This window comes from Anser anser (assembly GCF_964211835.1).
Source record: "Anser anser genome assembly, chromosome: 5".
Classification (NCBI taxonomy): domain Eukaryota; kingdom Metazoa; phylum Chordata; class Aves; order Anseriformes; family Anatidae; genus Anser; species Anser anser.
In genome coordinates this window covers 14692784-14704969 of record NC_139725.1, presented here as the reverse complement: position 1 = coordinate 14704969, position 12186 = coordinate 14692784, and the positions used below count along the sequence as shown (strand labels likewise).

General features: G+C 56.6%; 1 protein-coding gene across 2 annotated transcripts in view; it reads left to right on the top strand.

Annotated features, from left to right (window-relative positions):
* Nucleotides 1–1202: 1202 nt before the first annotated feature.
* LOC310900025 (uncharacterized protein) overlaps nucleotides 1203–12186 on the top strand; it is a 64147-nt gene continuing 53163 nt past the window's right edge. For both annotated transcript variants that reach the window (XR_014584789.1, XM_083837254.1), the window contains exons 1-2: nucleotides 1203–2810; nucleotides 7054–7118. Coding sequence is in view for 1 of the 2 variants with exons in the window: in XM_083837254.1 (XP_083693380.1) it covers nucleotides 2762–2810; nucleotides 7054–7118 (114 nt within the window). In the remaining variant the exon portion in view is untranslated. The remainder of the gene's footprint in view (nucleotides 2811–7053; nucleotides 7119–12186) is intronic.

Genomic DNA, 12186 nt, shown 5'->3' with positions numbered 1-12186 from the left:
CCTTCTTTGTGCAGGGTGCAATTCACTATATGAAACCATCTCAGTGTCTCTCGGCAAAGCAAGCATCCCTGCCTGAAATCCACATTTGTGCATGCTGGCAAACTGGTGCATGGTGGTTGTTGTGTTTTTTCCAAAGCCCACTTTATAAAGACAGTGCAAGAAGACAGACACAGTAATGCTTGCAAGGCAACAGGCAGAGAAGCAGAGGCAGACTCAACACAACTGTGGATTAGGGGGTTGTGCAGTAGGACAGCATGGAAGGCGGTCAGTTTGGGCTTTTGGTTTGTGTTGTGTTTTTTTTTTTTCTAATTCTCTGCAATGATGCACCTAAAGCAACTGGGGATGGTGGTGCAGAAAGAAGCTGGGGTAGGGGGATTCGTGGTTGGGGGTGATTGTGTGCAGGGGGGCAGACTTAATGCACATTTAATGTTTTGGACGTAGCGTTCCAGCGAAATGCCTTTGTGTGTGGATTTTTTTCCCCAGTACCTGCTAAAAATAGCATCAGGGTTTTGATCGCGTTCCAGAAATAGACAGAGGGTTGCACTTGTATAAAAAGCGAGCGCGGGTGGAAGAAAACCTGGACATCACCGCAGTATTTTTTTCCAACTCCTGTCTGGAAATTAATTGTTGGATTCCCCCCGTCCCCTTCCTCGCCCCCCCCCCCCCCCACTCCCCCTCCCTCCCTCCCCTAGCCGAGGAGTTCCCGTTCGGGTAAGTAATGATCTTTCCTGTGCATGGTGCAGAGAGTGGCTGTGAGTCTCGTCTTTCTCTAGTGCATGCTTGGATTCATTTGTTTTCCTTCCTCCCCACTTCTCCTCTAAAGCGAGAGGGCTGCGTGCTCGTCTCCACCGTGAATTTGGTGCATGCACGGAGCCCGGAGACAGGGAATTCTTGCAGAAAGGGGGAATCACCCTGCCGGTAAATCTCTGAATCAATAGCGAGCTGCAGCTCTCCCTCTCTCTCCGTCGGCGCTAGAGAGCCCCTCTCCCTCCCGTCCCCCCCCCCCCCCGCTTCGCTCTGCCGGGGGGGGGCGCGGGGCCGGGCGCTGCCCGCGGGGCCGCCGCCGGGCGCTGTCCGCGCCCCGGTGCTGAACCCGGTGCCGAACCCGGAGCCGCCGCCGTCGGGGGTCGGGGGCCGGGGCCGTCGGGGGGGCCCCGGGGGCTCCGCCGCCGCCGAGGTTTCCCCTCCTGCGCCGCCGCCGCCCGCCCGCCCTTCCCGCCCGTGCGTTTGAAAGAGCCCGTACCTGATGATGGTGCTCGGCAGAATAGGAGGCTATAGGTTGCTTTGTTTGGACTCACCCCTTCTCCTCCCACCTCGTTTGTTCCCCCCCCCCCCCGCCTCGGAGCGCTCGCACCTTCTTTAGGGGCCGTGTGTGTGTGTGTGTGTGTGTGTGTGTGTGTGTGCGCGGTGGGCTCGCCAGCGCCCGTCCTCCGCGTCCTTGCTCGCATCCCCCCCCCCTAACGAGGCGGGGGGGACCCTGTAGGGTTACCTCGGCGCCGCCGAGCCCCGCCGCTGCCGGGCGCCGTTTGGGAGCCCCGGGCCGGCCCCGCACGCAGCTCCCCGCAGCCCGGCAGCGCAGCCCCAGCCCTGGCCGGGGAGGGAAATCCGGCGGGCAGCCGCTAGCCGAGGAAGCGGCTCGCCGCCGCGCACGGTTAGCCCTCGCCCTGCGGTAGAAGGAAGCGTAGAAAATGGTGCACCTACCACACAAAGCCCGGCACCGCTCGCGGATCCTGCAGACAATGGCACGGTGCAGACATGAGCGGCGGCACGGCTCGGCTCGGCTCGGCTCGGCTCGGCTCGGCACGCTTAGCGGGGGGCAGAGCGCGTCCTGGCCGAGCTGGCATGCGGCGGCTCTAATCTGGGCGCACAAAAGACACCGTTTCTCGCAATTAATCACACCCAAGCGGCTGAATGCACAACACGGCACTCCACCCACGGATGCCCCTAATGCACGACCGTCCCTTCCCCGAGCTTGCGTGGTCGTATTTACAAGCGGCCCCGGCCCCTAGTTTGTTTGTTTGTTTGTTTGTTTGTTTGGAAGGAGCGAGCCGCTTCCAACACGTGGAGCCAATCCTCGCCGCTCCTAATAGATCTCTGGAAAACAGTCATTAGAAACAAGAAATGCCCTCCTTCCTCGCCCCCTCCCTCGCCTTCCCAGCCCTCCCCTCCTAGATCGCTGCCTCTCTCGGCACAATGCATAAGATTACCCTTAACTGGATCCTATTAAATAATTCAATGGTGGCGGTGTAATTTTGGTTGGAAACTGCACGGATTTCCAAGTCGTGACTGTAAAAGTGAGTAATGTGCTCTGGCTGCGTCATGGCTCCAGTCACAGATGGTTCCAAACTGAGGAGAAATCGTGACTTCGCCTTGAGACGTCCCCTCTCCGTGAAAAGACCATCCAATCGCACGGCGTCGGGGGGCAGCCGGACCCCTCGCAGCTCGCTTTCCTCTTTGCTCTCCCGTCCGTGTGTGTGTGTGTGTGTGTGTGTGCGCGGCGGTGTGCCCGCTCCCTGTCCGTGTGTGTGTGTGCGTGCGTGCGCGCGTGTGTGGATAAAATCCTCAACAAGTTGCAGAAGGGGAAGGGAGAGGAGGGGTTAATCTTGGGGAATCTTCTGCACCTAGTGAGATCGTGACCCTCCCACACAGTACAGTAACTTATATACATACCTGGAGGAAGGGACGCTTTGCTTTGGGGCTTTTTTTTTAAAAAAAAGAAAAGAAAACAAAACAAAACAAAAAACACAAACCACCCTCGGCGATGCTCGCACCCCGCGGGACCGCCGGAGCGGCCAGGGACGCACGGGCAGGTAAGTGCCGGGGCTTTTGCAACTTGTGCCGCCTGCTCTGCCCCGGCCGCGCTCCGCCGCCGCTCGGCACCGGGACGGCACCGGGACGGCACCGGGGGCTCGGGCTCCGTGCCCGAGCCCGGGGGGGGTCCGGGCGAGCCACGGGAGCGGCGGCGGTGCGGGTGCGGGTGCGGGCAGCGCTGCCTCGCGTGGGCTCCCTCCTCCTCCTCCTCCTCCTCCTCCTCCTCGTCTCCCCCTTCCCCGTCTCCCACCGAGCGGAGCGGAGCCGAGCGGAGCGCGGCGGCGGCGGGATGCGGCGGCGAACTCCCAACTTCGCGAGTTGCGGCCGAGGTGCGAGCCCCCCCCCCCCCCCCGTCCCCGTCCCGACCCGTCCCCCGCGGGGTCCCTTCCCCTCCCGAGCCCTGCGTGAGCCCCCCGGGACGCGGCGGGTGCGCCTTTCTGCCGCCGCCTGCGGGCACCGGCGGGCTGTCGGGGGGAGAGCTCCGGAGTTTCGGTGCCAGGTCCCGGAAACTTTTAGGAGGCGGCCGGCCCTGCCGGTGGCGGTGCCTGGGTCGCTCGCGACCTCGGCCGGTGTGATGGAGCTAAGGACAAGGCGGGGAGGCGGCGGTCCCGCGTCCCCCGCTGCCCCCCGGAGGGTCGCCCCTCGGGGCTGACCGGGGCGCGGGTGGGGACGTGGGGGGGGGGGGGGGTGACAGCATCACGCGTGTGCCCGGTGGCCGCCGCGGGTCCCCCGTGTCCCCGGCTGCCCGCCGGGAGGTGGCGGGCGGCCCGGGGCGCCCCCGCCGGGGCGAGAGGCGGCTCCGCAGCCGGGGCCCCCCGACGGCGGGGCCGCCCGTGCCGAGCTCGGCGCCCCGGCGGCTGCGGCTCCCGGAGCGGGGCCGGGGGCTCGGGGGTCGGGGGGGCTCGGAGAGGTCGGGGCTGGCTGTCGGCTGTCGGACGTGCTCTTGTCGCGGATTCGGTGAATAATTAGGCATGGAAATGTTTCTTTTTTTTATTATTATTATTTCCCCCCCCCCCCTTTCTCCCTCTCCCCCTCCCATCCCTCCTCCCGCCCGCCTCTCCCCCTTTCGGGGAAAGAAAAAAAAAAAAAAAAAAGGCAAAAAAAAAAAAAAAAAAGCAGAAATAGGCAATGTGAGGCGCCGCCTGATTGGTGGGTGACGATTTTAGCCCGCACCAATGAGCTGCCCGCCTGCTCTCTATTTATTTAGCGCTCAGGGGGGAGAGTTTTCTCTTTACGCAGCGCCCGTGCCCAGCGCCGGAGCCTCCGCGCGGAGCGGGGCCGCGGACACGCCGCGCTCCGCCACGCTCCCGCGGCCCCGGCCCCGGCCCCGCCGGGGGGCGACGGGACCTCCTCTTCCTCCTCCTCCTCCTGCCGCCGCCGCCGCCTCGCCGCGGCGGGGTCCGGGCTCGGGGAGCGGGACCCGGTGGGGATGGGGGGTGGGGACCCGGCGTGGCGGGGATGGCGGAGCCGATCGCCCGTGGGTCCCGTGGATGTGGTGGCGGCAGCCGGCCGGATGGATGTAGGAAGCCGCGGGAGACTTTGTCCTTCGCGAATCTTTTTGCGGTCTGGGCTTGCTGTACATAACTACCTACCCGGGAAGCCCTTACCCCAAAAAGCATTCGCGGAGGGCGCATTCGCCGAAGGAGCAGCAGCTGCGATCGCCGAGCCTTGGACTTATCTAGACTCTGTGGGCTTCTATTATTAATTCCTGGCACCTCTCCCTCTCCCCCATCCAGCCCCCCCTCCCCCCCCAAACCCTCCATGCTGTGAGTGTATATATGTGTGTGTGTATATATATATATATATATATATATATATATGCAGAGAGAGAAATAAACACCCTTTCCCCCTTTCCTACTCCGCTTGGTCCCCCGGACGTCCAAATATTCACCGTAGCCTACTAGCCTAACTTTTTAATCGACTTTTGCCTAACGGAGCAGATCACACGTTTATTCGGATAACTGTATGGTTGTTTTTATTTCATTAATGGAAAAATAAAAATAGAAAAAAAACTTCCTAAAAGTTCTCCGCCCCTCACCTCTCTCCCCCTCCCCTCCTTCCAGAGCATATCTGTATTTTAAAAATATGGGCGTCCTAGTTGATCGAGATTAATTCATAAAAAAAAAAAAAAATCTTCGGAGCGATTCATTAAATGCCCTGTAATCGGGAGCCTCGGCTTATTTCGAGGTGGGGAGGGTGGGATTTACTGGGATCACCCCATAAATAATAGGGAGGGAGGAGGAGGGGGAGGCGCACGAATCCGCCGCGGTTTGGGGGAGACCCCAGTTAGCAGGAGATGCACCATGGAAGCGTTTGCCAAAGGCGCCTCCCTCCCCCCTGCCCACTTCCAACCTGATTTTAAGCAACTTGCAGTCCGGCGATCTCTCCGATCACTCTCTCCCTAAAAGCTAGTGGCCCCGAAAAGGGTAAAAAAGGCATAATCCGGGGGAAAACCCAGCCGAGGCGATGCTTTTGGACGAGGTGATTGCAAGCGAGCAGAGCAGCATCAGCACCAGCTCTCTGGTTCTGAAACTGCCTTGTGCATGCACACAGCACTGAGAGCATCTCAGGCAGGAGTTGGGGAAGCTGCAGTTTCCCTCTCTTTGCAGTAATTGCCGGTCCGGATTCCGTGGGCTAGAAACAAACAGCAAAAAGACCCCCCCCCCCCCTCCCCCGCTGGCCACCCCCCAAAAGAACAAGCGATTAAAAGCGGATCTGTCCGTGCAGATCAGCCTCGTGAAAGAGGCAAGATCCGAGCAGCAAGTTGGGAGCAGAGTGGCCGCTCGACGCGGCACAGGGGCCTGTGGTTCCAGCGTCTGTAAAGTGAGCAGGGGGCGGGGGGGCGAGCTCACGTCGGAACCGGCAGAAAGTAGCGGGGTTCTCCTCGCCGCTCCCCCGTCGCCGGCACGGAGGGAGAGCCGGCTGAGAAAGGGCTGATCTTGCATTTCAGGGAAGCCTGCATTGGAGAGATCGGGCGAGGACCACAGTCGGGGCTAGGAGTTAATATTTCTCAAGAGATAAAAGAGATTTTGAAGACCTGCCTGCACTTTAGAAAAGAGTAAAAGGCCGGCTAAGGGATAAACGGGGAAAGAAGGCGAAGAAAAAGCACCTCGTCGCTCCCCTCCCTCCCTTCCTTCTTGTTCAGGACACGTAGCTTGAGCACTAGCTGGCTGGATGAAAACAGGGGTGGAAGGGTCACAATATCTTTCAAGTAGACTTGCATTTTCATAATTATTTATCCTCTCCTATTTAGAAAAAAAAAAAGTGTTTGTCCTTTCCAGTCGCCAGCAAACCTCTTTACAGGGGTTTTATTCATGTGAGCATATTTTAAAGGGAGAGACAAGGTACTAGAGGGGAACTTGGAAAAAAAAAAAAAAGGCGAAGTGGTATGAGGGCTCAGCCAAGCTAAGGCTGAAAACGCATCCTCTCTCCTTGCTGCCTCCCGTCCCTCGAGAGGGCTGAGACCAGGGGTGATGTGGGGGGGCGAGGGGGACAGCTCGGGAGCGAGTGGAAACCCGAGGCACGGCGGTTCAGACGCACGTCTCTTTACCTTGCCAGCCAACTGTTGCTGCCATGCTGAGGGCTGCTGCTGCTGCGGCGGCTGCTCCTCTCTGCTCGGGGGCTTCCCCCGAGCCTGGCTCTCCCCCCCCCCCCCCGCCGCTCCCCCTTCCCCGGCCCCTCGCCCCCCACCCGCCCTGCTCTCACCCCAAAGGTTTCCCTCCGCAGCGGCGAGCTTTCCCCTCGCCCCTCTCTCCTGGGCTCCGCAGCACCCGTCCCCACGACGAGGCGACCCCCCCAGCCCTCGCTGCCGCCCCCTCCGGCCCGGGGGGGCTTTCCCCCGCCGCCCCCCTCGGGGCCGCCCCTGCGGGGGAGCCGCCGCGGCCTCCTCCTGCCGCCGGGCCCTCGCCTGGCCCCGACGGGGCGCAGCCGGGGCCGGGCGGCGCCGGGCAGCGCCGGGCTCGCCTCCCCCGACGTGCCCGGCGGCGTTCCCCGGGCCGGGGCCGGGAGCGGGCCGCCCTGCCCTCGGCTGCTGGCCCGGGGCAGCCGTCGTGCCGCCGCCTCGCGTGTCCCCCGCGGTGGCAGGGACCCGGCGGGGCACGGTGTCCCCCCCGGGCCCCCCGCCAGCTTCAGACCCGGGCGGGGCGGGCAGGCGGCGGTCCCCCCGGGGGCTGCCCCGGCGCTGCGGGCGCGGTGTGTCGGGGCGCGGCCGCTAACCCGCTCCCTCTCCGCCTTTCCCCGCAGGTGCGGCCGGGCCGTCGAGGCCGAAGAATCCCCGGGAGCAGCGGGAGCAGCGGGGCCGTGGCCAGGTGAGAGCAGCGCCGCAGCGGGGTCACCCCCCGGGGGAAACGGGGTCCCCCTCGGGGCGAGCGGCGTCCCCTCGGGGAACCGGGGCTCCCCCCCGGGAGGCTCGGGGCCGCTCTCCAGGCCGCCGCGCTCCCCTTTGACCCCGGCGGCGGCTCCCGGCCTGGCGCAGCGCTAGGCCGCGGCTGCCCGGGGCTCCCGGCCCCTTCCCCCGGCTTTGTGCCGGGGAAGCCCCAGGGAGAACAAAAAACGACAGCGCTTGGGCTTCCCCAAGACGCCCCGGTGCCGAGCTCGGGAGCGCCTGCCGTCGAGAGAAGGCGGGGAGGAGGGAAGTTAGGAGGCCTCGGGCGGAATCGCCTCCTTCACATCACCTCTCCTCCTCCGTCCCTCGGCTCTCTCCCACCTCCCGGTTACACGTGTCGTACAGCCTTTGCCGTGCCGGTAGTTCTAGCCTTGTACTTCTGTTGTTGATTTTTTTTTTTTTTTTTAAAACCCATGATCTTCAAGACAGCTACTACAGTTTTCTAGCTGCCACTGGAGTCGCGAGGTAGAAGGATGAGAGGCAAATTAATTAACAGCACGTGCTTTAAAAGTAGAGAGCCCGCCTCCCAGCAGAACAAGGGCACGGACTGCCATTTTCAGGGACCCTTGGTGACGGTCCCCCTGCTCTCGTTTCCAAAGCTGGCAGTTTCAGAGAAAGACGAAATATACTCCTGTTATAAAATTAAAGGTTTGCAGATAAGAGGCTCTTATATAGTTAGTTTACATTTACATTATTTTGAATTTAAAATTTAATAATGTGAGTAACTAAGCTACGTGGGAAAGCTTTCTGCAAGAAGTCCATTTCTGTTGTTTCACTTTGGCATCTAATTTCTAGAAGGCCATTATCTGCTCACGAGTTCCTCTGCACAATCTGCAGCAAAACAACAAAAATGTCTTCCTTCGAAAGCTGCCATTATGAGCAGACGTCTTCAGAGGTTAGGGGCTCGCTCTCCACGTGGCGTAGGTCATACACTTCTTTAGGCGCCACGAAGCTTAGCAGCGCTTTGCTGGCCTCAGCTAGTTTACCCCCCAAACAGGCAAACCCTGCTTGTTTAAAGACAGGAAGGAAAAGCAGATCCTCGTAGCCAAAGACGGAAAAGGCCTGCTAGATCCTCGAGCACATAACACCTCCTAGACCAGCATTTAATCTCCCCCCAAAGAAGACGTATCAAATATTAAACTAGTACTACTCTTGAGGTTTTTTAAAAGGTCAAGGCATACATTGCTAGGAGCGTGGGGTCAGTGCATGTTAATTTACGTCTGTTACTGCACTTAATACAATTATATAAAGGCTAAGGGCCTATGAATAGAATTGCTGCTTAAGGCCTCTGAGCCTCCTGTATTCCTGTCAGTTAAGGGCTGAGAAATACCTCCAACCATCTGTAAAAAATTGCTTTGTGAATACGGGCCTCATGAAATAATGATTAACACTGTTACCCTCCCCTCCTTCTTCCCTCCCTCCCCCTAATTTTTATTAGTATTCAGATCTTTTGCAGATCATCTGCACATCAATTCTCATTCCTTCTCTTTTAAATCTTTTGCCACAAATACATTTGGATATCGTGTCTGCATTAACTGTGGTATGCTGCCATCTCACTTCTGGCTATAGAGACCACTCTAATAAGGGACACACGTAAATTCACTTTTATATTTATTATTATATTTTCAGGCAAATTTTGTGGCGGTGGTTGTTTGCATAGTTCTCAATTACTAGCTTCTCAGCAAGAGTTTGTAGTTGGTTTTAAATATGCTTTTCAAGGGGCTTTTACTAGGAATTAAAGCAAATATTTTTTTTTCTATACTACTAGGTACAGTCAAGGGTCAGCGCGGCAGGTTAATTTTGGTGCTGCTTCTTTTTTTTTTTTTCCCCTTTCTCAAAATGACAAAAAGTTAGTAGTTCTCTCTTTTTTTTTTTTTTTTTTCCTCTGATGTATATTCTGTGAGGGACTTAGGGAGTGGTAAGTAGGGTTTGTTAGCTCTCTGGCAGCGTTCGCACAAATCTTTTGCTAAAATATTTCCATTATTATTATAATCTGTTTAGCATGACCACTGGAACTGCTCTGATAACTAGTAATACAGTTAACAGTTCTTGCAGCATGCTTAGCTGCCACTGCATTTATCTACAGTAGGGAGCGTAAGAGTGAAAACCCTGATGAAGCCTAATTAGCAGTAGAAGTGGTAGGAAACTTCAGCAGATTTATGCTACAGCAGACACGATAAGCAGTCTGGGGGAAAATAGAGGGTGTAGGATGATGAAACTTCAGAGAGGAGCAGAGAAACTTAGAGAAAGCCTGAAGTGAGGGTTACGCGCTTTCACTTCAATGTCCTGTTGCAAATATAATCGATTCTCAGGAAAGAGATACACTTGGACCTGACACAGGATCCATGGGCGCTGTTTGGAACGGAGGGAGGATTTTGCAGCTCGTTTAAATACGGATGATTTTCCGTGTAAGTGACCCAAGATCGTTCAGAACAGAGCAGAGGCACGGGGCTGGCTTCACACGTCTGCTTGCACACGTGCACACAAAATACGTATGTACGTATATGTCAAGTGGATTTTTTTCTCATATTTTATTTTAATTCCAGATAGTCAGGTTTCCTAATTTGCAGAGGAGAGTTACAAAACTTGTCCCCGTGAAACTCAGAGTTTCCACTTAAAAATACGACACGCCACTCTTGTTTTATAGCATATTTGATGCTATTGTTAGGCCGGGTTTGGAAGGACAATAGAAGATGCTTTTACTAATTATTGTGTTTGCATATGGAGAAGTGCGTCACGGTAGCAGCATGACGTGAGTCTCACTTGTGAGGTAGGTCTGCTCCCCGGGGACCCTCCCTGGGGTTGGTACACACCGCGCGCCCTGCACGGCCGCTGTACGGCCTCCGGCGCGGCTCAGGTGGCTCCTTGCCGCCGGTGTTCCTGTCCCCGTGCAGGTAGCCACCGGCCGAGCTGTCAGCACGGTGACGAGGACGTTCATCTCCGGTACAGATGGCACCCGTGCTGGTCACCGGGACGCAGCGTGAACCTCCTCAGGAGAGGAGTGACGATTGCCTTGAGTCCAGGCAGAGGCGAAGCGTGACCCCCGTGCTTGTGTAGTGCCGTCGTGGCTTTTTTGCTCTTAACGTCTAGGCACCACGTCCCCCATCCTCAAAGCTTCTCCTCTGAATTTGACAAATCCCTCTCTCCCTCCAGTACTCCCTGCTCTGCCATCGCAGCAGCCCTGTCCCCAGGAGGTGGCCTAGCTCTCTTCCCCAGGCGTCGGCTTTGCTGGCCGCAGGAGGCTCTGAAAGGGTTATAGTCCACTTCTCCCCGCGGCTGGAAGCGGCTGCTCCGGTTGGGCTTGGAGTTTTTTAAAAGGGAATAGGGCTCAGAGTAACCCGAGTTTCTTGGCTGAAAATATAGCAAACAGTTTACTAAGAATAAAGTCGGGGTGTGTCCAGGAAAACATGTTCCGTCATCCCCTATTTTCAGTGAGCTGTAAGCAGGCGCTATGGGATAATAACATGCTAAATAACGTGAGCTATCGTGGGCTTCTGCCCGAGTGGACGAGGTTCCGCCGCCTGGGAAACCTGAACATTTTCAGGTTGTGAACAAGCCTTTCTGAAAAAGAGAGTTTTTTGGGGGAAAAAAAAAATCTTTGGAGGATTTGATTGTTTTAAATGATGCATTTTCAAAGTGAGTGCATGGTTGGAGGAAAAAATGGAAAGCAGTGGGAAACTGCCATGGAGAAATTACATCTAGTTTTTAAAGGATGTGATTCTTCCATTTTTCCTCCTCGAATTATCTGCCCTCACGTGAACAGTTCCACCAGATCGGTGTGGGAGGCAGAAAGCACTACTGAATCAGGGCCCACCACACTCTTGAGCTTAGAGCTTTACTGAAGCAAATAAGGATATTTTCCAAAAGAGGAATTGGGACGAATGCTGAAAAAAAAAAAGAAATGTGTGCTGTTGTGCAGCTCGTCACGTTAGAGTCCAGACTGAAGGAATGTAAGTCGGTGCCCACACTGGTGTCCACCCTCAGTGAACGTAAAAGACGGGAAAGGGAGCAGTGGTCTAGAAGAGAGCGCATTTGATCTTGCACCGAGTGAGTGGCGCAGAGTGTCTGCTCTGGAAAAAATGTCAGCATCTCCCGTGAGAGGAGTAAAGACGAAAAAGTTAATTAGGAGAAGGGTTGGGGAGAAGTGGCCAGCAGCCATGACACTACCGGTTATTTAGCCTCAACATATAGAATATATAGCCAGCAGTATTAATTTAACGTAAACACCGAGCACTGCAAGCATCCAAAGAACGACACAAAGGCCAACGCAGAAATGTGTTGATGCCCTTGCCTTTCTCTGTCTGGAAAGCCTGGCTGGGTGACTTGTTAAAATTCTGCATGTCTGGCGTAGCTGCCCACGCCCTTAGTGGCAAGCTGGTGCCAGGTCTCTATCCCTTTCTGGTTTCCTTTTCTAAACCCTCTTTAATGACATTGCTATATTTTAGTTAATTTTCAGCATGTGCTCCTATGTTCTGTTTTGCCACGTTAGAAATGGCCGGTGATTTAAATGAGGAGAAAAGCAGTGGGGAAAAGAGGGGGGAATGTACATAAGCTAGCTGTCCGTTAAAAGAAGGTGAAAAGTCCTGACACACCGTGTTAGACGTTCCTGGCTGTGCCCATACGTTGGTCAGTTTGATGCAAACAGATACTCGTCGCTATTTTCGGTACAGTCACGCTGTTGGTACGTCTCCGGTGCAGGGCTGGTGCAGGAAGGGGTTCCCTGCCGAGGCACGGCTCTCAGCCCTCGCCACAGGTCTGCTCGTGGGTCTCCTTGCTCGTCAGAGAGGCTCCAGCCTGTTCGTCCCCAGCACAGGGCCAGGGAGGCTTCCTGGCTGGAAGAGGGACGGGATTTCCTCTCGAGGAGGCAGAATGAGAGAGACATCCTAAAGTGCGGGGAGAGATGACATCGCTTTGGGGAGTGTTGTTTTTTGGCAATGTATTTGGTAACTTTCTTTTCCCTTCCAAATCAGGATGTAAGAAGCCAGAAAAAG